This window comes from Hemicordylus capensis, chromosome 1 (assembly GCF_027244095.1).
Source record: "Hemicordylus capensis ecotype Gifberg chromosome 1, rHemCap1.1.pri, whole genome shotgun sequence".
NCBI lineage: Eukaryota > Metazoa > Chordata > Lepidosauria > Squamata > Cordylidae > Hemicordylus > Hemicordylus capensis.
Window position 1 is genome coordinate 118,669,670 of NC_069657.1, and position 12,825 is coordinate 118,682,494.

General features: G+C 44.8%; 1 protein-coding gene across 3 annotated transcripts in view; it reads right to left on the reverse strand.

Annotated features, from left to right (window-relative positions):
* ZNF143 (zinc finger protein 143) overlaps positions 1-12,825 on the reverse strand; it is a 122,796-nt gene that overhangs the window by 43,003 nt on the left and 66,968 nt on the right. For all 3 annotated transcript variants that reach the window (XM_053287234.1, XM_053287232.1, XM_053287233.1), the window contains exons 8-10: positions 7,897-8,016; positions 6,933-7,008; positions 1,085-1,210 (exon numbers count right to left, since the gene is read on the reverse strand). In XM_053287234.1, the coding sequence (XP_053143209.1) occupies positions 1,085-1,210; positions 6,933-7,008; positions 7,897-8,016 (322 nt within the window). The remainder of the gene's footprint in view (positions 1-1,084; positions 1,211-6,932; positions 7,009-7,896; positions 8,017-12,825) is intronic.

A 12,825-nucleotide genomic window follows, 5' to 3' on the forward strand; every position in this document is an offset into this window, starting at 1 on the left:
ACATAAAAACCTCTGGGTAGGGAAACAGAAAAAATGGAATGGTAACAAAGAAAGGGGCACAGAGAGAGAGAGAGAGAGCATGCATGCTATAGGGTACAGATGGAGAGGGCACATAATACTGAGAGAGTATTTACAGAGACCTGCAGTGGAGCAGAGAGAAAAGAGACAGTGCATTATGGGCTGTAGGGCAAAAGCCCTGGTGTGTTGGTACAGGGTTCGTCTGGATGTTGACCATTTTCAACTGAGTTGAAAATGTAACAAAAATGTTTTTCCACAGCTAACACAGAAATTAGGCCCTCTTAATTTATTTTTTAAAAAAACAGAAGTGGCCCTTAAGATAGTTGAGTTGCATACTCCTGCTTTGTGCAATAGAAAACACATAAGCTTTGACCCTGGGAAGGAACCTTCTCTCCAATTACTTAGCCATGTTGCAGAAGCAATAGGGATGCTCCAGGTAATCTGAGCTGTATTGCCTAGAATCTCTTTGCAAGCAGCAACACTGATCATACTGGCTACCTCTCCTGTGCAAAAGGAGAGGAAAGGAAAGGAGTCAAAGAGCAGAGGGAAAAGAGGAGCTTTGTGTCCTGCATGCTCAGTTAAATTGAGAATACCAAGACCAGTTGACAACTGCTTCAGCTGTTTATGTACCTGGAAGGAGTAGACAAACAGTCAACAATGGAACCATCCAAAAGGATATCAGAAGAAGAGGAGTACCACACAGGGATTGCTCTGTGGCAGCTGTAACAGCAGCATGAACATCTAGGCTAGCACTCAAGAGGCTCTAAGTGAGTAACTAATGTTGGAAGAAACCATGGCACTTTTTGCTCAAAAGTTTGCATAAAAAGAGTTAAAGTGTTACTAACACGATTAAGATTTGCACCTTCAAAATGTGATTGTATAACAGTAATAAAGGCGTCCAAATAGTTTGCTGGAATATTAGAAGCACAGGAAACAGCACATGCTTACCATGAAGTCACAAGCCAAAGTCATGCTGTGATCAAACAGATCCTAAGCAAAATTGTGTACAAAATATATTATTAGGAAAAGATTAACAGATATTGACAGCACTATATATGTAATGTACCTGTGTGTGTTCTGATGTGTTTCTGTAGGTCTCCTGATGTTTTGAAGGATTTTGTGCAGTTCTCTTCTGAACACCGATATGGCTTCTCTCCAGTGTGGGTTCGGACATGGCTTTTTAGGCCATAACCTTGAGAAAGATTGTATGAAAAACATTTATAAGAATATCTGAATGTTCATTAGCAACGTCATAAAAACTTTCATCCTTCATTCCATCTGTACAGGAGAGAAGAGCTTGTCTTGTGGCAGCAAGCATGATTTGTCCCCTTAGCTAAGCAGGGTCCACCCTGGCTGCATATGAATAGGAGACTTTATTAGAGTGGGCTGCAGCCACTGGTGCAGGCCGCCTGCAGGCAGTTGCCGAAGCCGGCCGCCAAAGGGGACTGAGGGCTGGGGCCGACTTATTAACTTGAACGGCTAGAAGGAAGATTCTTGCTCACTTCACTGTTGGTGAGATTGGGTTGAAGTAGTTGTGATGTGTCTGGGTTCATCTAGAGATGGGGAGACAGGGGGCACCTTCGTTCAATGTCGGGCAGCTATTCCCGTGGTGGTGGGGAATAGAAGAAGTAACATTGGCAGGTCAGCAGGCCATTCAAGGGGAAGGGTTGTCAGAAATTTAACAGCTGTCATCCCTTCCGGCTGTCCTGCCAGCTCTGTGACCTCGGGGAGCACTGCGAACAACTCACATAGCCTTACCTTGTTCCTCTGCAATGCCAGGTCGGTCCAAAATAAAGCTGAACTCATCCATGATTTGATTATGGATGAAGGGGCTGACCTGGTGTGTATCACTGAGAGTTGGTTGGGGGAGGCTAGTGGCCCAGTCTGGTCCCAGCTTTTTCTCCAGGGTATTCTATAGAGGAACAGGTGTGGGGACGTGGGCGGGGAGGTGGAGTGGCTGTGGTCTATAAGGATAATATCTCCCTTACCAGGGTCCCTGTCGAGGTATCTGGCCATATTGAATGTGTGTACCTAAATTTGGGGACCAGAGATAGATTGGGACTTCTGTTGGTGTATCGATTGCCCCGCTGCCCGACGGAATCCCTTACTGAGCTCATGGACTTGGTCGCAGAACTTGCGTTGGAGTCTCCCGGACTTTTGGTGCTGGGGGACTTAAATGTTCATTTTGGGACCAATTTGTCCGGGGCAGCTCAGGATTTCATAGTGGCCATAACAACTATGGGCCTATCCCAAGTGTTATCCAGACCAACGCACATTGCAGGTCACATGCTTGATTTGGTCTTTTACTCTGATCAGGGTGGTGTTCGGTGGGTGGGGACTCCTGTGATCTCCCCATTGTCATGGATGGACCACCATCTGGTTAAGATTACAACCACTTTCCACCTCTGCAGGGGCGAGGGGCCTATTAGAATGGTCCACCCGAAGAGGTTATTGGATCCAATAGGATTCCAAGAAGCCTTGGAGGGATTTAATGTTGGCTTTGCTGGTGATCCTGTTGATGCCCTGGTGGAAAACTGGAATAACATGCTCACCAGGGCAATAGACACGATTGCTATTGTCCCCTCCAACCTGCTTCAAAACTGGCCCCATGGTATACAGAAGAACTACGGGGGCTGAAGCAGCAAAGTAGGCGACTGGAGCGCAAGTGGAGAAAGACTCGACTCAAATCCGACAGATTACAACATAGAGCATATTTAAAGGTCTATGCTCAGGCGATCCGTGCGGCAAAGAAGCGGTTCTTTTCTGCCCGTATTGCATCTGCGAGTTCATGTCCAGTGGAGTTGTTCAGGGTTGTGAGGGGACTAATATGTGCCTCCCCCCCTTGAATCAGAATTTGGAGCCATCAGTTACCCGCTGTGATGTGTTTAAAGAATTTTTTACAGATAAAACCTCTCTGATTCGGGCCAACTTGGATGAACTCCACAATTAATTCAATGTCTAAACTGGAGATGTCCAACAACTCCTCTTATGTGGTTCGATTGGATCAGTTTCAGTTTCTGATTCCTGAGGACGTGGACAAGATGCTCGGAACGGTGAAGCCTACCGCTTGTTCTCTTGACCCTTGTCCAACATGGCTTGTTCTATCTAGCAGGGAGGCTGTTGTAGGAGGCTTGGTAGAGATCATAAATGCTTGTCTGTGGGAGGGCATCCTGCCCTCCTCCTTTGTCTTAAGGAGACAATCATTAGACCTCTTCTAAAGAAGCCTGCATTAGATCCCTCAGAGTTGAGCAACTATAGGCCTGTTTCCAATCTCCCATGGCTGGGCAAGCTAACTGAGAGGGTGGTGGCCTCTCAGCTCCAGGTGGTCTTGGAGGAAACTGATTATCTAGACCCATTTCAAACTGGCTTTCGGGCGGGCTATGGGGTAGAGACTGTCTTGGTCGGCCTGATGGACAATCTCCAATTGGGAATCGATAGAGGAAGTGTGACTCTGTTGGTCCTTTTGGACCTCTCAGCGGCTTTCAATACTATAGACCATAGTATCCTACTGGAATGTCTGAGAGTGTTGGGGGGTGGGAGGCAATACAGTGGTTCCACTCCTACCTTTCGGACAGATTCCAGATGGTGTCAATTGGAGATAGTTGCTCTTCGAAATCTGAGTTTAAGTATGGTGTCCCTCAAGGCTCCATACTTTCTCCAATGCTCTTTAACATCTACATGAAACTGCTAGGAGAGATCATCAAGGGATTTGGAGCGGGGTGTTATCAGTATGCTGATGACACCCAGATCTACTTCTCCATGTCAGCTTCTTCAGGAGATGGCATAACTTCCCTAAATGCCTGGAAACAGTAATGGGCTGGATAATAAACAGACTGAACCCAGATAAGACGGAGGTACTTAATGTGCGGGGTCAGAATTCCAGAGACGATTTGATCTCCCTGTTCTAGATGGGGTCACACTTCCCCAAAAGGAACAGGTTCGAAGTCTGGGAGAACTTCTGGATCCGCACTTCTCCCTGGTATCTCAGGTTGAGGTGGTGGCCAGAGGGACTTTCTATCAGCTTCGGCAGGTAAGCCAGCTGCATCCGTTTCTTGAAATGAATGATCTCAAAAGAGTGGTACATATGTTGGTAACCTCCAGACTTGACTTCTGCAATGTGCTCTACACGAGGCTGCCTCTGTACATAGTCTGGAAGCTTCAGTTGGTACAGAATGTGGCAGCCAGGTTGGTCTCTAGATCATCTCGGAGAGACCACATCACTCCTTTGCTGATAGAGTTACACTGGCTGCCAATAGGCTTCCAGGCAAAATACAAAGTGCTAGTTATAACTTTTAAAGCCCTAAATGGCTTAGAACCTGGGTATCTAAGAGAACGTCTTTTTCATTATGAGCCCCACCACCCATTGAGGTAGTCCAGAGAGATCTGTCTCCAGCTGTCGCCAGCTTGGCTGTTGGCCACATGGAGACGGGCTTTCTCGGTTGCTGCCCCGAGACTGTGGAATGTGCTCCCTACTGAGATACGATCCTCCCCATCTCTGACAATTTTTAAAAAGCATTTGAAAACTCAACTCTTCACCCAAGCTTTTTCTAGTTATTTAAAATTTTAAGAGTTTAATCTGCGGGTGATTTTTAAATTGTTAAATTGTTTTAAGTTTTTGTATATGTTTTAACTTGTTTTATGCTATTGTTAACCGCCCAGAGACGAAGGTTTGGGGCAGTGCATTCATTCATTCATTCATTCATTCATTTATTTGAAGTGTGAGCACTGTAAGAAACACTGGGAGTATCTCCCCAATACTCCGCTCTGGGAAGAGCAGAAGGTTTCAAGTTCCCTCCCTGGCTTCTCCAAGATAGGGCTGAGAGAGATTCTTGCCTGCAACCTTGGAAAAGCCGCTGCCAGTCTGTGAAAACAATACTGAGCTAGATAGACCAATGGTCTGACTCAGTATATGGCAGCTTCCTATGTTCCTACTTATTTTTTCTTTAATCTCACTGCTGACACAGACAATGTGGGAGAACCCTGTTTGCAATTTGTCACTTTGCTTTATCAAATGGATACATTCTGGTAATGTAAACACATTTTGATTCTAGATTTGGTACAGGTATCTAGAAACATTCGTTCCCTTTTTCTTTTCCCTCCTTCTTTTTTTAATATTTGTTCTCTGCCTTCCTTCAAGAAGATCAGAACAGCATATACCAAGGAGATTTACTTTGTTTTAGAGAAGCAACAGCCAGTTCACTCAATTTTAATCTACATGGGTATTCACACATATTCATTCTCTCTCTCGGAAGTGTGTTACTGAGCACAGACCAGGTAACACAAAATATTAGTGTTCAGAGAGAGCTTATCGTGCCGAGGCAGGTGGCACCAAGGAATTTGGTAGACATATCTCAGTCTTGTCCCAGACAATAGGGCAAATAGTTCAATAAAAAAGGAAAGGAGTAGCCATGGTTTAAAGCAGGGTTGTCAAACTGCTGGCTCATGGGCTGGATCTGGCCCATGGAGCATTTTTCCCCCCTGGCCTCCAAGTATCTATGTATCAACCCTGGCCACTATGTTTCCTTCCTCTCACCCCACCACACACTGAAGCAACAGCATTGCTCTCCACTTGCTCCAGCTGGCTGGCATGTTCATTTGTTTGTTTTGTTTGTTTGCGTCTTCCTTCCTGCTGCTGCCACTGCAAGCATTCCTCTCTTCTCCAACCCCACTCTTGGAAGGAAGAATTTCTCCTTCCTCCCGCTCTGTCACCATATTCTTCCCTCCTGCATCATTGTGGCTCTTCAGTGAGGGGGGAATTGAGTCAGGAATGAGTGAAGGGCAAGGGAGGAAGGAAGAAAGGAAGAGAGTGAAAGAGGAGAAGGAGGATGACAACAAAAACAGAAGGCAGGGAGAGGTGTCTTCCCCTGAGTGAGTGGAGGGAAAGGGAGCGGGGGAGAAGAAAGGAAGGAACAGAGTGAGAGAAAGAGGGAGCAGAAGGAAGACAAAAGACAGAAGGTGGCAAAAGGCACCTTCCTCTGCATGAGTGAGTGAGTGGGTGGGTGAAGGGAAAGCGGGGGTGCAGTCCCCTGGCGGTGCACTAGAATCAAATCTGGCCCAGCTCCCAATTGAGTTTTTGACACCCTTAGTTTAAAGTCTTGGAAAGGATGGAAACAAACAAAAAATGTTTTTGGAGAGAAAAATTACACCATAGATCTGGAGGACCAATACCAACCTTTTTCTCTCCAAGGACTTTTTTTGCTTCCCTTCAGGGCTAACTGGGACTTTAAGAAATGGCAATGGGTCAAATGTAAACACCTGAAAACCCAAAGTGTTCCAGAGTATAATTAGTGCTTAACTAGCTCCTGAACATCTATTTTCATTAAAGTTCATTTCCAAACAAGCAAGAGCAGAAGGGACCTCACAAGAGGAGGACTTTCCTTCCACCATGCTCTCCCCAAAAAGGCACTCTTTAGGGCTGGGTGACCATGGAAACAGGATGGAATGTGGTAGAACACCTTATGTGAATTTGAACTCCTGCTTGTGCAAAACATTTCCATTTAATTTTGGTGGATTCCCTGTCCCCCTTCAGCCCCTAATGCCATGCTGTTTCCAAACACCCCTCAACCCCCAGGAATGGCTTTTCAGTGGGTGCAGAAGGGAGGAGGCACTAGGAAAGTCCCCTTCCATTTGCCATGATACAACTCCTATATTTTACTTGGTAATCTTGGTATTTCACATAATCTTTTTTTACATTCAATTCTTGTTTGAAGACAGGTATCTTTGGAGTACCTCCTCCTCTTTCTGACAGATAACTTGCTTTACAAGTTATCATAAGATGTTGCCATAAGATGTGGCTGAGCCTTTAAAAATCAATATAGTCCCATGGCATATATCTTTACCCAAAAATAGCAACAAGAAAATCATTTACAAATTATCATGAGAAAAAGGCACACTAAGAAATCTCATGACCTTACCTGTTGCAAACGCTTTGCCACAACCTGGATGTTCACACTGATATGGTCTATCTCCTGTGTGTGACCTTTCATGTACCTATTAAGAGACACCACATCTTTTTATTTTGAAATATATTTTCTAAAACAAGGTAATATTTCAGTGTTCCTTGTACCTGTTTTGGGGCCATATAAGTCTATTCTGAGTCCTAATATACATATAGCTAGAAAAGGAATGGGAGACCACATTTGGAACTTGCTTGGCCATGTCTAACACTGGGAATGAAACCACCAACCTTCCTCTCTTGTGCTGCTGTTAGACAAAACCTTTGTAATCTTTCATCCAATTGGCACAGGGGACACACACACACACACACACACCTACTTTTTCTGCAGATCTAGAGCAAACAAACTCAGTGATCAAAATGCCTGATAACAGAGTGTGTGTACCAGTCCTCATAATTTCAGTGATCAAAATGCCTAATAACAGAGTGTGTGTGTACCAGTTCTCATAATTTTCATGGGATGGGTAAACACAAAAATTCACACGAGGACCAATACCTGCAGACGTGTGTAAATTACCAGCTGACAAGTAAAAAGTGAACATTCTATCACTGGACATATCAACTTTGAAAATATACGCTAATTAACATTCTTTCAGTTGAACTATGAGCCCTTTCCCCACAGTTGCTAGAGAAATATAAACTGATATATAAGGAGTTTAGACAAGAACATATGTTATTAAAATATATGGTGATATTTCTCCCATTACTCTCATTTACATAATCAGCTAGCAAAGAAGGTCACCACTGCAATGAGAACTTGAAGGAACTGGGTCCCCTAAAATGCTAGTGACACAAACATTTCTGTATTAAACATACATATTAAAATTGTCATATTTCCACTTTACTGTACATTTCTATGACTTTCTGACCAGCATCTTATTGCTGGAAATACAGGAAGACCTGGATATTCCTTCATTAATTACCTTGAGATGATGAGCAGTGGTGTATAGTTTTCCACAGCCATCATAGTCACAACGAAAAGCCTTGTCTCCACTTGGCTGTGATTTAGTTGTAACTCTTGTGCTATGGCTTTGCAAGACAATCTAAGAGGAAAGAAATGATAATATGAACATTATACACACACACACACACACACACACACACACACACACACACATAAATAAAAACATTAGGTTTCAAAAGAGCAGCAGCAAATACAAAATTTGTGACTGTTTAAAAGACTAACACATTTATTTATTGTGAGATAAGCTTTCATGGCATACTGCAGAATACACACACTGCAGGTGTGTGTTTCATTCACACACACACACACACACACACACACACACACACACACACACACCCTGAAAAACGCAAGTAAAATGGAAGGAAATGCAAGGGACCAAGTCTTTTTATTTTGAGTATAAAAAGTATATAAGACAAGCTTCAGCAACAATTGCCTTCCCTGATTATGCATACGTAATGCTAGTCTAGATGTCAGCCACTGGTCCTGTTCTAGATATGGTCACACACAACAAGGTACTGCACAGAATTAGGAATTGCCAAGGAAAAGCCAGGCACAGGTGATCCCAAGGACTGCATATGAGAATTGTATACCCCTCAACAGATTAATAGAATGTGCCCTTTTAAAGTCTCTTAGCTTGTTATTGCAACTCGTCAAGTAAGCTTTTGCCACAATACACTTTATTTTTTAAGTTGCTAAGGGATTATTTGTTTGCTTGTTTTTATCACTGCGGCTCTTCTATCCATTCTTCAAAATACAAGCCAAGGACTCAGGGTACTGCATTGTTTCAAGCACTGGTATCACAGTAGGAGTAGTATCACAGCAGGCGAGTTTGGCCAGATAGACTCAGCACTTAAGACTTTATTCATAAATGCTGAGTTTTTTTGTGAGACATCAGGGACTTCTGAAGGAAACTACAATCCATTTACCATCACCCAGATAATACCATCCTGATGACAATGAACGTAGTGGCTTTATAAAAAACAGGTGGCTCACCTGTAACTGATGATCTGGTAGTGATCTGTTGATAGCCATTAAAATAGGTTCTGCGCTTGCGCGGAAGCCTCTCAGTATCGAGTTCCACAGCTCCCTTTCCGCACCTGCACCCCACCCCACGTGACTAAGTGGCTATTTAAGGTGCGATAGGGGTGTGCACGGAACCGCAGAGCTGCGGTCCGGCACTGTGTGTGGGGTTCCTTTAAGGGCGGGAGGGATAAGTAAACCCTCCCCCACCCTTAAAGGAACCCCCCCACCCGAACCGAACAGGTCCGGAGGCCTTTAGAATGGCCTCCGGACCGGTCCAGGCCCATCCCTAAGGTGCGAGGAAGTGCAGGCACCTCAGTTCCTTGGAGACCGCTGAAGCAGTCAAGAAATTTGATGCAGCAGGTAAGTTGTACTATATAAAGGTAAGTACTACTGCAGAAGGGAGGTTCGGGAGGGTCTAATGGATATCAATGTGTCACTACCAGATCATCAGTTACAGGTGAGCATTGTTTATCTGGGGCATGTTTAATACCTGTTTATCTGGGGCATGATCTGTTGAATCCATTAGAATGGGTGTTTCGTTAACTCCGTAAAGGAGGAGGGAGCAGGAGGGAGTTATTGTAGCACCCTTTTAAGGACACCTCTCCCAAAATTTGCCTCCACTGCAGAATGTAGGTCAATAGCATAATGCTTTACAAAAGGCAGTTCAGAAGACCAAGTGACAGCCTTACAAATGTCCTGAAAGGATATGCCTGACAGGTGAGCTGCAGATGCACCATAATCCCTAGTTGAATGCACCTTGATGGACTTAGGAGGCTATACCTTCTGCAGATTGTAGGCCAGTAGGATGGTTTGCACAAGCCAGTGGGAGAGTCTTTGTCGAGACAAGGCTTGCCCAATGGACTTCCCCTTGTAGGTTACAAATATCCTCTTCGACTTTCTGAACGTCTTAGTCTTTGAAAGGTAAAATAGAAGTGCTCTAGACACGTCCAAGGAATGTAGAGCCTCTTCTAAAGGCGTACGTGGGGAGCTAAAGAAAGTAGGTAGCACAATGTCTTGGTTTATGTGGAAGTCTGTCACAATCTTTGGTAAGAAATTGATGTCAGGATGTAGAAGTACCTTATCCGGGTAGAAACATGCGTAAGGTACATCCATCCTAAGAGCTCTAAGCTCACTGACTCTATGAGCAGTGGTAAAAGCCACCAAGAAGGCAGTTTTCAACAAAATCAGTTTTAGAGCAGTCAAGTGCAGAGGCTTGAAGCATGGTTCAGTTAAGGCAGAAGGACAAGAGGAACAACTCCATTGTTCCATCAGTTGTCGTATAGGTGGATATAGGTTAGTGAGGCCCTTTAGGAAGTTCTTGCATGTAGGATGCGAGAAAACTGTCTTGCCATCCCACCCAGGGTGTCTGGAAGAATGTGCTGCTAGGTGTACTTTAATAGACACATTGGAGAGTTTAGCTGTCTTCAGCGGGGTAAGGTAGAGAAGGATCTGGCGGATGGAAGCTCTTCAAGGATGAAAGCCGTGAGCTGCAGTGTAGGAAGCGAACCGTTTCCAGTTGCTAGCAAAGTTTTTTCTGGTGGAAGGCTTTCGTAGATTCAAGAGAATTTTACTTAATAGTCGACTCTCCACGCTGTCAGCTGCAAGGTGAGGACACCCGGGTGCAGAACCTGACCGTTTCCCTGTATTATAAGAGCTTGACATCTTACAAGTCTTTTGTAGGTGTGAGAAAAGTTTGAGTAGATGCGGAAACCATGCCTGGCGTGGCCACCATGGTGTGATCAGAATGCATCTCACACATGTTAAGATTTGTGCCACCACTCTGCTCACCAGAGGTAATGGGGGAAACATGTATGTCAGATCTTGTGACTACTCCATCTGGAAAGTGTCTCCCAAGGACCTTGGGTCGTGGCTGGCCCTCAAACAGTAGTGTTCGCATTTTGCATTCCGCCCTGTAGCAAATAAATCTATCTCTGGGCACCCCCATAGGTCAAATATCGGCCACAGGTAAAGGTAGTTCAATTCCCACTCATGACGGGTCTCCGTCGTGAACGAGCGACTCAGGTCATCTTCGAGAACATTCTCTGTCCCCTTGATGTGGATGGCTACAGGGGTGATGATGTTCTTGATGCACCAATGCCAAATCTGAATGCTCAGTGCACAAAGAGACCTGGAGACGGTTCCACCCTGTCGGTTGATGTAGGCGATCACAGTAGTGTTGTCCAACTGCAGTTGTACTACTCAACCCCTAAGCATGGGAAGAAAAGCTTTCCTGGCCTGAAAAACTGCCAATAGCTCCAGAAAGTTTTATGTGAAATTGGCGTTGGTTGCTTGACCAGAGATCTTGTGTCAGCTTTGCACTGCAATGGCCGCCCCAACTCTTCAGTGAAGCATTGGTTGTCACCCATATGGAAGGGGCCTGAAGATGAAAAAGGATCCGCCTTAATAAGTTGAATCTCCGAGTCCACCAGGTCAGTGATTGAAGGATTTGCAAAGGGACGAGTAACTGTTTTCTGGGACTGTCCCTGTTCAGATGGAAGGAAGACAGGAACCACAACCGCAGCTTCCTCATTTTCAAACGAGGGTAGCGAACGGTTGACTTTCAGGAGGCCAGGAGGACAAGCAGGTGTTGTAAATGCCTTACTGGCTGCAATGGATTGGCTTGAAATTGATGGACCAGCGTAGTGATGGCAAGACCTTTTGGACCTCTTGGTGGCTTTCAATACTATCGACCATAGTATCCTTCTGGAGCTTCCGAGGGGGTTGGGAGTTGGAGGCACTGCTTTGCGGTGGTTCCGCTCCTACCTCTCAGGCAGGTTCCAGATGTTGTCCCTTGGAGACTGTTCTTCAAAATCTGAACTCTTATATGGTGTGCCTCAGGGCTCCATATTGTCTCAGATGTTGTTTAACATCTATATGAAACCACTGGGAGAGATCATCAGGAGATTTGGTGAAGGGTGCTATCAATATGCTGATGACACCCAAATCTATTTATCGATGTCAGCATCATTGGGAGAGAGCATAACCTCCCTAAATGCCTGCCTGGAGTTGGTGATGGGCTGGATGAGACTGAGACTGAATCCAGATAAGACGGAGGTACTCATTGAGAGACAATTTTGATCTGCCTGTTCTGGATGGGTCACACTTCCCCGGAAGCAAAAGATACGCAGTCTAGGGGTGCTTCTGGATCCAAGTCTCTCCCTGGTCTCCCAGGTTGAGGCAGTGGCTGGAAGTGCCTTCTATCAGCTTCGGCTGATACACCAGCTGAGTCCATTTCTTGAGTTAGACGACCTCAAAACAGTGGTACATCTGCTGGTAACCTCCAGACTGGATTATTGCAATGCACTCTATGTGGGGCTGCCCTTATACGTAGTCCGGAAACTACAGTTGGTCCAGAATGCAACAGCCAGGCTCGTCTCTGGGTCATCTCGGAGAGACCATATTACTCCCATATTGAAGGAACTACACTGGCTGCCAATATGTTTCTGGGCAAAATACAATGTGCTGGTTATAACCTATAAAGTCCTAAACAGCTTGTGCCATGGGTATTTAAGAGAACGCTTTCTTCGTCATGAATTCCACCACCCACTGAGATCCGCTGGAGAAGTCCATCTGCAGTTGCCACCAGTTCTTCTGGTGGCCACTCAGGGACAGGCCTTCTCTGCTGCTGCCCTGAAGCTTTGGAATGCACTCCCTAGTTAAATAAGAGCCTCCCCATCTCTGACAGCTTTTAAAAAGTCTTTAAAGACGCATCGGTTCACCCAGGCTTTTAATTAAATACAGTTTTAATGGTTTTAATGCTGTTGTAAAATCTTATTTTAAAATTTTTAAATTGTTGTAATGTTTTATACTTTTCATTTTTGTTTTAACTAATGTTTTACTTTGTTTTTATTTTGTTGTAAAC